We start from the raw sequence: 11,642 nt of genomic DNA, 5'->3' as shown, positions 1-11,642 counted from the left end.
TTCTTATTATAAGCTCCGCCTCCATGGTTAGGCTTTCTACTAGTGTTTGGAGCAAGGCTGTGCGGATTTGTGCGTTATTAAGAGGTAAGGAGACTCCAGTTCCAGTACATATCATAAAAGTGTCCAGTTTGGTTACCTAACTCTCCTGTAGTCACCCTATACTTATAGTTCAATGTTTTCATTTTCAACATTGTAGAGCAATAATGATGACATCAAAACTATGAAATGACATTACAGAATGATTTAATTTAATAAAGAGAAACGACCAGTCCATCAGTCCTTCATGACAATGAGGTCAGTCCATCTGGAAAACTGTAAGGACTTACAAGAATTGCCAGTATTTTCCAGTTCAATTGTAAAAAAACAAATAAAACATCAAACCAGCTAAGATGAATCCGGCTCTCATGAGGAGCGTCACAGGAAAGTAAGATCACGGATTCCCTCTGTCGCAGAGAATGAGCTCATTTACAGTTCTCAGTCTCGGAAATTAACAGCCAATTAACAAACAGTAGCTCAGATTAGAGCCCACACAAATGCTTCCCAGAGCCTCACATCTCAAATGTTCGCAGAAGATTTTTATTTATTTATTTATTTTTTATTTTAGGATGCCTTCAGTATTATCCTACAGAGCAGAAAATAATAAAATTTAAGAAAAACTACTAAATTTGAAGGTGTGTCCAAACACTTTCACTGGAAGTGCATAAGAAGTCTTTTTGTATAATACCAGACGACGTAACCGCTTTACGTTTGATATTAATTCCAAAGTCAATATTACATCACGCCAATTGCTTTGCCGCAACGCATCATGAAAGATCAACACATTCTTTACACACTGGTGTGTTTATATTTGTTCATATTAACCATGAAGCAGGTCCGCAGTTATCAGAAGTGGAAGGTAACCAAGTACGTTTACTTTATCACTGTACTTAAGTACATATTTCATGTATCTGCACTTTACTTGAGTAGTTTTATTAATGGTTAGGTTTTACTTTAACTCTATATATCCTACAGCAAATATTTGTACTTTATACTCCACTACATTTCCGCACGTTGCAGCGTAGTGGTGCATTAAATTTTTAAGGTAGTAATAATTATTATTCTGCATAATTGCACAATTTGGCAGTCGTAACCATGTGTTCGAAAAGGTTGCAGAGACGGTTACAGATACTGTAGCGACGAATCAGTACATTCAACAATCAAGACAGAAAAAGAGAGAGAGACAGAGAGAGAGAGAGAGAGAGAGAGAGAGAAATTCATTTATATTGCCTTTAAGGCTACTGTGAGCTAATACAGTGCCTTGCAAAAGTATTCATACCCCTTGAATTTCCACAATTTGTCATGGTCTAACCACAAACATAAATGTGTTTTATTGAGATTTTAGGTAATAAATAAACAAAAATTAAAAACATATATTTACGTTTGTGGTTATAACGTGACAAAATGTAAAAAATTTCAAAGGGGTATAAATACTTTTGCAAGACACTGTACACGCTCAGTACTTTTGACACTTTAGAGTCACTTGTACTGTAGGTGATTTCTTTTGTACTTTTGCTCAAGTAGAATTGAATGATTTAGAAATGGATTTATGCTTTTACTTCAGTAATATTGTCCCAGGGATGTCTTTACTTTTACTCAGGTACAGGATTTGTGTACCTCGCCCACCTTTGGCTTTTATAGTTGGTTTAGTGGTTAGCACTGTGCACCTTGCACCTCCAGGTTCGCGGGTTCGATCCCCGCCTCGTGGTTCGTGTGCACGCTCTCCCCATCCTTGGTGGGTTTCCTCCAGGTGCTTCGGTTTCCTCCCACAGTCCAAAAACATGCAGATGAGGCCAAGTGGTGTACCCAAATTCCAGGGTGTACCCCTAAGTCTCCTGGGGACCAGAGGATATACAGGATGAAGCGTTATAGACGGTGAGTGAATGGGTGGGTAAGTAATTAAGAAATGAGTGGTGTGATGGTTTTGAATTCTTGAGTAAAAAAAAAACTTTAATATTGAAACTGAAGTTCCTTTGCTTCTGGAAGACGTTTTTTTTTTTTTTTTTCAGTTTCTAAAGGACTGAAAACCTGAAACTGACCTGAACTTCATGTCTAGATGCAGCAGAGGGAGCCAACTCTGTGTGTTTGGGTAAATAGTGGGTCATGAATACTGTATCAACACTGTGATAAACCGTCTGAACACACACACACACACACACATCAAAAACCAGAAACACACTGACAAACCTCTGGCATATTCCATGTGATGAATCCACAACACATTCTTTTTTACTACAGATCCTGAACTTAGCTTTATTCAAAACACTAGAACGTTTACTGTATGTAAAACCACGGTGCAATCAGAATTCTACATCTTAGTGTTTTATAAAGCATCATACGCATATTAAACAGCAATATTAATTGCACTGATCGTGAAAAAGGAACTGCAGGCATGGCGTGAGCTCTTGCATGTTTGTTGATGCTGTTTTGACTGATTCGTTTAACTATTTTGGATTACTGATGTTTCCCTGTTCTTGTTCCTGTTTCGGTTTTGTTTATAATCCAGAATCTTGACGCCTGTGCTTATGCCGTGCCTGCAGTCCCGTTGCATGACAACGATCAGAAGTATTTCGTTCTTCATGCAAAGTATAACACCCTTGGGAGCGTACGGTTGTAAAGTAATCAGAAAGAGAGATACATTTTCATATTACCACCCTGATTATTCCTGAATTATTGTATTCCTTTTAATGATTATATTTATTTATTTATGAGTTGTAAAAGATTTGACATTATATATTGTATTTTGTTACTTTTTAAAGTTAATTTGCGAATCAGTTGTTCGCTCCCTTTTCTATCCCTTCCTCATTTCTGAAAACTTGACGTTACAAGGCATTGACACTGGAGACTCCTTCCTAATCTGCTACTGTACATCACGTCTCTACAGAAAAATGTAAAATTGATTATACACATTAATATTAAAACGATCCGATATTAGAACATGTGCACATGGTATACTGTTCTACAGTATAATGTTCCACTGTATCAGCCATCCTATTTATATATATATATATAAAGAGAGAGAGAGAGAAAAAGAGAGAGCAGTAAACTGGCTCCAAGGCTCACCCATGCCAGCAGGGACCAATGGCCAGTCTGTCCGGTTTGATCAGGTCTCACGGAAAAGTCATTGCTGCACAAATCATGGAAAAATGCCAATGATGGTCACGATAGAAAGACACCAGAATACCCAGTACACCACGGCCCACCGAGCACGGAGCCCAGCAGGCAAAGAGCCCAAGACTGCCTACACAGCCTCCAAATTCCCCATTATAATCGCACACCTACAGTATGAGATGCACAAGTGAAACAAGTTCGATCCACAGCACCACAAGGATCGAGTCATGGCACGGTGGGCCAAATTGGAATCTACTGTACACAATTGTACACAATACGTGGCCTAATGTTTTTCGTTGTAATGTTACGGCTGATCGGTGTAAGTAGAAGAAATTTCTGTGAAATGTCAAACCGGGTCTAAATTAAGTACAGTATAGCTACATTATTGAGTCTGCACCTGTTTGTATGGATACACCTGTATCAGCGACATGGAATCGGTCTTTCATGTTCAACCTTCAAAGTTCATCCAGTTTAAGCTGCCGTCTCATTTGCCTAAACACAAACCAAACAGTGTGACAAAGAAGGGAACCCGAGGCAGCCTTGTCGGGTTTTTTTCCCCACAACCGTCTGGAAATCTTCTGTCAGCCCTGTGGAGCAGAAATGACTAATCATGGACAAAGAAATTACAAGATGCAAGAGCACTTTATATACAGTAACAAGCAAAAAAAAAAAGATTAAAAGACTTGGTTTAATGGTTTCGAATGTTTCCTTGTTCCAGACAAGAACGACTTCAGGGTTGGTGTCTGAGTTTAGAATAAGCATGCATTTAGAGAATCTAAAAGGTTGTAAATAGATTTTAGTTACAAAAACAAGATATATATACGCTGGCAGTTTGATGTGTGATTGGTGTATACAGGTATGTGGTGTTCATAAAGCACGGAAGTATAAAAGTCGTTAAGTGAATGCATGTTTTGGTGAATATTAGAGTCAGAACTGGAATCCACTGCCGGGTCTGACGTTAGCTGCCTGATCCACTCTGTGACGTGAGCAAAAACGGAGATCTCCACCTTCTGTTCCCGAAGTTAAACTCTGGAATTAAATGGATTGTTGGATCCAAAAGTCTGAGGTTTCTGTGATGGTTAAGTGACGACGTTCCCTTATTTCCCCTGATCTTCAGCTGGTTTCTGACCTTGACTAGAGCTCTTACTCCTGCTCCCTTCTCCATTCAAGTACTTGGAACATGGTGTAGCTGCACATCCGCACAGAAGCTTGATGAACGCCCTCCGCATCTCCTTGCTCGCCAGTGTGTAGATCATGGGGTTCATAGCCGAGTTGATCATAGCCAGAGCGATGAACCAGTCGGCTTTGAGCAGGATGGAGCACTGCTTCGGCTTGCACGCCACATCAATGAGCAGGAGGACAAAAAGTGGCATCCAGCATACGATAAATATCCCGACCACGATGATGACCGTCCGCAACAAGGCCATGGCGTGCTCAGAGTTGCTGTGCTTCGTCACCTTGCGGCTGCTGGACTTCACCAGGATGTAAATGCGAGCGTACAGTATGGAGATGGCCAAGAGCAAGACCATAAAGATGCTGATGCAGAACGCCACATATTTTTTTGTATAGAGAGGTAAAACGACTGAACAGTCGGGAAGGTTCTTTCGGCAGTTCCAGCCGAGGATGGGCAACACACCGAGGGCCACAGCGATCAGCCAGCATGTCCCTATGAGCAGAAACACTCTGTAGTTTTTGGTGGAGTCGTAAGGCCTCATTTTGATCATGGTCAGATGCCTTTCGATAGCAATAGCCAGCAGACTGAAGATGGACGCTCCGAGAGCTACAAATACACTCCCTTCCCGTATGAACCACGATTTTATTGAAAGGTGAAGACTTCTTTCCCCGGACAGCAACAGATTTACAATGTACGTCACAGCGGCGAGCAGGTCACACAGCGCCAGATTCCCAATGAAAAAGTACATGCGACTGTGGAATTTGTGGTTTTTCCAGATGGCTATCAGCACTATCATGTTTTCCAGTACTATGAAGTTGCATATAATCAGGAACACCACTTTCTCAGGACCTAAAAAAGTCCCTGTGTTGTTGTTCCGATTGCCCAGCTTTCCAGTGTAATTGTAATGGTCGAGTATTTCTTTGTTTTCCATTGCTCCAGCAGGAGGCAGTACAGTACAAAAAAAGAAGAAGACACGTTTGAGACCGGGTGCTCCCGGTGAGAAAGGTTTCCAGATGGGTTTGAAGGACTCGAGGGACTTGGGAGGTCCTAGTGCGTTCCTTGTCCGTGGGACTCTATTAGGAGTGAAGTGGCTGGTGGGATATCTTCTCCTGGTTGGCAGAAAAACAAGTTCTTACAACCTGATCTTAAATAAACAGCTTAAATCATACACATGCCGGTAAATACACGGGTAAGGTCTTGAATATGGTTCGAAATATTGTAGTATGTAGCATAAACTTCATAAACATTCATTGTATGTTCCATAGAAGTAAAATCTCGAATTTTGGTCATTGTGGGGAATAATAAGAAAGCAGAAGTCTTTCAACAAAATTCCTTCTGCTTAAAAAAAATCAGCCATCACCTACAAATGAATTCAGATCAAATGTTTTAATATTGGGGTGAAACAAAGTCATACAAGACTTACCATCTAACTTCTGGTACTCCAAAAAAGCGCTTGTCTTCTACGTAGTATTCCAACAGAGTCTAAAGAATCTTAACTTCATCCTGCTGCGGCGTTTCCTTCAATTAAGGGAAACCTCTTCAGTGCACATGCTTACTTTGCAGAAACGGTGCAACAGAGCTGCCAGGTTTCCATTCACTGACCACGGCATCAGCGTGCGTGATGCACTTACCCCTTTGCAGAAGCAACAAAGAGGTTTAGAACATTACAGCCACATGACTTACTGAAGGAGGATGTAACTGGGAGGGACCTGTGGAGGTTTGATTAGATACGGAATTCCGCGTTTGTTTTGTTTCCCTTGGAGTTTCAAGATCAAGCCGAGTGCAAACAGGATCCGCGCCGAGGCTCGTGACGTGTTATTTCTTGTTAATTTTTTTTATCCATGAATTCTTCGTATTGCTGTGAGGGAACATAAAAGGAGTTGTTTCAGGGGACATTTAATAAGTAAAACCAAGCGTAGGCTACAATTTGTGTGCGGTTAGACAGACAGACAGACAGACAGACAGGCTGAGGGGTCAGTTAACCAATGGCTTTATAAATAAGCAAGATGAAAGAATATAAATGAAGTTAAAACATTAAAATGACCTTTTTAGGGATGAGGATAGAAGCTTTACTGTACCCTTTATCTTTTTGTATAGAACCATTGTTCCTTATTTGTGTTGAACGATGACAGTGATTAGAGACGCTTGGTGTAGTTGCATCAAATGAAAGAAATGGAGAAATCAAAGCGTTGTATGTTTAATAGAGAAACTAAGAGCATTTACACACACACACACACACACACACATATACAATGTGATGGGAACTCACAGGATTGCTACTACAGTTGTGTGGCCATAAGAAAACCACTTGATTGTGAGACCTATCAGAAATAAAAACCTTCAGTTTGCTAGAAAGCATAAAGACTGGACGGCACGGAGAAAAAAGGTCATGTGACCTGATGAGTCCTGATTGAGTCCTATTCCAGAGCGATGGGCGTGTCAGGGTAAGAAGGGAAGCGCATGTAGCGATGCTCCCATCATGCATAGTGTCCACTGTACAAGTCTCTGGAGACAGTGTTATGATCTGGGGTTGATCAGTCGCTCAGGTCTCGACTCAAGACAGCTGACGATCTGAAAGTACTCATAAGGTTATCACATGTTTATCTCTGTTGGTATATTTCAGGACTCAAATTGTGAAATAGTGCATGAATTCGCTGTAATAAAGTGGGGTCAAATTAAATATTAATGTGTGCAACTTTCTTTTTGTTTTTGGCCAGGCAGCGACTGATGGGATGTGCAGTTATGGTTAAAAAAATAAAACTTATTAATAGGGTGGTGTGTCATTCCTCTTATTCTACTGCAATGAACAAATGTCAAAAAAAAATTTAAATAATATTTTTTTAATCCATTTTAGTCAAATTTAGTATCGCAAAAAAAAATAGAGCAGAAAAAGCAATAAAATATCCAGCACCAGAGTTGAGAACCACTGCGCTAGAATAATGTGTAATAGCAACTCTGTGGTCGGTTCTTCAGTTTTTCTCAAAGACAAAAGCTTAGGAGTTTTCTGTGCCGGCTGTGACGAAGAACTGATACTGGAGACTCCTTCCATTACTAATAAATAAACACATCTTTACAAGACAACATGATGATTATGTGATTTTAATTAGGCGGCATAGTCAAGGAAAACTAATCACCACCTGGGCAACACGGTGGTGTAGTGGCTAGCACTGTTGCCTTGCACCGGGTTCGATTCCCGGCCAGGCTCGATTCCCATCTCTGTGTGCATGGAGTTTGCATGTTCTCCCTGTGCTTGGTGGGTTTCCTCCGGGTTCTCCGGTTTCCTCCCACATTGCCCGTAGTGTATGAGTATGTGTGTATGCCCTGCATTGGATTGGCAGCCTGTCCAAGGTGTACTTGCCTGTCCTTTCCTGCCTGGGATTTACATTTGGGCATTTCGCAGACACTCTTTTCCAGAGCAACTTACATTTTTATCTCATTACACATCTGAGCAGTTGAGGGTTAAGGGCCTTGCTCAAGGGCCCAACAGTGGCGACTTGGTGGTTGTGGGGTTTGAACCTGGGATCTTCCGAACCGTGGTCCAATGCCTTAACCACTGAGCTACCCCTGGCCCATAAGCCTTATCCCCTGGGATAGGCTCCAGGCCCCCCTGCGACCCTGAATACAGGATAAAACGGTATAGACAGTGAGTAATCACCACCTTTTGACCAATCAAAATCATAAATGTAACAGCATTATGGCTGGTAAATTATGTCTATGTGCTGCAAAAGCCCTGAGTTTTGCTCTAGTCATTAAAAGTAGTTTTTTCCAGACTTCAGGGTGAATTTACATTGATCGCAAAACCGTACCTGTCCAGAATTCAGCTGTATAAAGCTCTAAAAGCAGCTGCGTTTCAAATTATCTGTGGGTGGCCTTTCGCTGTCTTTACCATCTAAGAATTTTCTTTTCTTTGAACTGTTATACCACAAACCACAACACTAGCCGGAGACCAGTCAGGAACCCAAGCTCCCATCTGCAGCACTCCGGAAAGTTTCACCGTGTAGTCTATGAAGTAATGTCCTGCACACAACAAACAACTTCTGTAGCTGCAGTTTTTTTTAATTTATTTTAGCTTGTAAAGGTGTGATGATGTTTAAACGGAATCAATGCATGTGTGTGAATTTCTGTGCATGTAAAAGCAACAGGCTGTTTGTAACCTGGGTTTATGCTGCGGACGTAAATGTTAAACAAACAGTTTTCATGCATCTTTCTTTTTCTCTCGCTTTCACTTTTAAGACCGTATCATGGCTAGCTACGTTGTTAGCCTGAGTAATGAGCTAGCTTGTGATTGGCAACAAAAGTTTCCTGGTTGCTTTTATTTCTATGTCGAAAGCAGAATTTCACAAATTCCTGAATCTTTATAATAACGCACAGACGGTTATAAAATGGATTTGGACATTTTTTTTAAATCAGATATTAGCAAAATCTTTATACAGTATATATATTTTTAACTCAAAATTCATGTAAGACCAGCGTTCCACCAATACCGTACCGTACATTCAATAGACTCACCTGAGGTTTGGGACCTGACCTGACCTGACCTGACCTGACAGGTCACATGGTTGTTTCCTGATTTGTTGGTTTTGGATTTGATCTGTAAAGCAAACCTACAGAAAATTAAAATTTGTCCAACAGTACGGACATTAAGTGCTGATGTTATTGGTGGTGTCTTAGCTTCCTGGTTTGTTTTAGATAAAATTTAGGATATTGGCGAATTAGAAAACCACAATTTGTTCATATTGATGGCTTCTGCTTTCAGTAAACTATGGTGTACTTTTGTTTTTCTTCAAAAGTGTTGCACCATCTCCTGTTACTGTAACTGCATCCTCTGATCGGTTTCAACGTTTTCAGCCTTTTATTGTCATTCCAAACACACACACACACACACACACACACACATACAGTATGAGACTAAACATGTCAAAAACTATACTTAACTCTTTAGCTACATACCATGTGCACAATTATTAGGCAAGTTGTATTTTTTTTTTTTTTTTACGGTCAATCCAAAATGTTAATAGACCTTAAACCTGAATGTATGAGGGTGTAAAAGTAAGCATTTGGCTTTTTTAGGAGAACATCTAAGTGTGCACAATTATTGGGCAACTATGTTGAATAATGATTAGTTACATGAAGAACTACAGGAACCATTATTCCTTGCCATGCAGTGGAGCGATGCATAACCCCAGCCCATACCAGACCCCACCTGCATCTTGTTCTTTCAGATGTGTAATGATATAAAATGTAATGTAAGGGCATCAAAGGCAATGTTTTTTTGTGACCCTGTTGCAACAAAACGTTTGATGTTTCTTTGATCACGGCTGGAAATATCTTAGCAGTTTCAAGAGTGCTGCATCCCTCTGAAAGATTATTATTATTATTATTATTATTATTATATTTTGGATTCTCTTTCTATAGTTTTTCTACAGTTTACCCATTAAGAGTACTACTACGAGTCAGGGAGGGCCGAAGACTCTTGCATGTTTCCCCAGGAATCAAACTAGCAATCTGTGGATGATAGGGTGAACACTTTTTACAATTTTTGACTTTTCAGATTTAGTTAAATCTCTCTTTTGGTCCATTTTGGACCCATTTAGCTCAGGGTCATCGAGGTTACAGCACCCCTGGTGCGGATAGGGTTAAGGGCCTTGCTCAAGGGCTCAACAGTGGCAACTCAGCAGTGCCTGGTCATGAACACTCGACCTGCCAATCAGTAACCTTATAACCCACAGCTTTAACCGTTTGATTGCATAAAATTGCATAAAATGATGATCTGCTCAAAATATTCACTTGCCTAATAATTGTGCACAATATAGTTTGCACAAGTCATTTTCTCAACCGTCTATTTTTCTCTCATGATGTTACTGTAAGATACCACAAAAAAAGAAAAGAAAAATGCACAAAGAACGTGCAAACGTGCTAACTTCTGTTTTTTGCAGAAGATTTGCATGTCACAGCTCATGGTGCTGTAGTGGTTCGGGTTCGATGCTGCGATACTGAGTTTGCATGCTCTCCCTGTGCTTGGTGGGTTTCCTCTCGATACTCCTTCGGGACTGTTGTTTTCTCCCACAGCCCATAGACATGCAGCAGGGGGTTAATAGGCGTTCCCAAGTTGCCTGCGCTGTGTGATAGTATGTGTGTCCTGTGATGGATTGGCACCCTGTCCAAGGTGTACCTCTCCTCGTGGGAAAGGCTCCAACCCCCCCATGACCCTGTTTATAGGAAAATGCGGCATAAGCGGTGAGTGAACCTTACCACTGTCTATTTTAAACACTGAACCTGGAAACTCCCTCCATAAGTGTGAAATAAAACTTCACCAAATTGATGATACACACTGTCCGGTTAATGCGGTACTCTTTTGCCTCTCGGCGACTGGTTCCCAGGTTCGCTATCATTGTGACGTGCAGCTACAGTAAAATACTTTTAGCTCATATACGAGTATGGAGCAGTAAAAGCTATAATTTCACATCTGCGTGTGATGGAACATATATATATATATATATATATATATGTAAAGTAAACAATTATGTCATGTATATATTAGCTCCATCACCCATCTGTGTATGACTTCAATGTTGTGGTTAGAACGAAGATCGCAGTTCGGCTCCACATGTCCTGACAGTGTAGCATTTAAACTTGAGGTTGCAAGTTTTCTGGAGTGTTTGATTTTTTAAATGAATGCTACACCACTGATTTTGAATTTATCATAGAAAAATCATTGAATTTTTTTTTTTTTTTGCTTTTAATGTACTTCTTTCTTCTGGCTTTTCCTTTTTTAGTCTTGCTTTAATGTCTCTTTAACTTCCGTGCAGTTTTGTGGTTTTCACACAACCCCTAAAAAAAGCTTGAGCTGTGTGTGAGAGCAGCATACAGCCATTATATTTTGACTGATTACTCTAAGGTGTCCTATAGAGGAGTAAACTTATATTGGACGCTTATGATTAACTTGCAGCGGGATTCGTAAAGAAAAAGGAGACGTATTGCTTTTAATGCTATAAGGAGCTAATTAGTTTCGACAGTAGGGTGCCAATACTTTTTAAATTACAATTTGGGCCAAAAAAAAAAAGTAAACAAATTTCAGTATGGGTACTTATGAACCTCACAATCACAGCGTGGAGGATTATGGGTATTCTGCTAAACTCTACCTGGTGAAAAGGTACTAAAACAGTTTTGCTCAAGGGTCTAACTTTTTTAAAGCGAACATTATTTTGCTCAAACTCTTCATGGCCAAAAAAAAAAAAAAAAAAGAAAACTTTAACACACTTTACCACAGTCATTGTCAATCAGCCAAGACATGTTTCGAAACAGTTTTCTAAACTATGGT

At 40.2% G+C, this 11,642-nt stretch overlaps 1 protein-coding gene across 1 annotated transcript; it reads right to left on the bottom strand.

Annotated features, from left to right (window-relative positions):
- Positions 1-3,125: 3,125 nt before the first annotated feature.
- Positions 3,126-5,936, bottom strand: LOC128507630 (sphingosine 1-phosphate receptor 3). Its single transcript, XM_053478679.1, has 2 exons — positions 5,745-5,936; positions 3,126-5,430 (listed from the first exon to the last, which is right to left on the bottom strand). The coding sequence occupies exon 2, from the start codon at positions 5,250-5,252 to the stop codon at positions 4,245-4,247; it is 1,008 nt and encodes a 335-aa protein (XP_053334654.1). The 5' UTR covers positions 5,253-5,430; positions 5,745-5,936; the 3' UTR covers positions 3,126-4,244.
- Positions 5,937-11,642: the final 5,706 nt, after the last annotated feature.

The sequence above is a fragment of the Clarias gariepinus genome, chromosome 19 (assembly GCF_024256425.1).
Source record: "Clarias gariepinus isolate MV-2021 ecotype Netherlands chromosome 19, CGAR_prim_01v2, whole genome shotgun sequence".
NCBI classification, from domain to species: Eukaryota; Metazoa; Chordata; class Actinopteri; order Siluriformes; family Clariidae; genus Clarias; species Clarias gariepinus.
The sequence above is the reverse complement of the archived record's forward strand: the minus strand, read 5'-3'. Positions and strand labels throughout refer to the sequence as shown.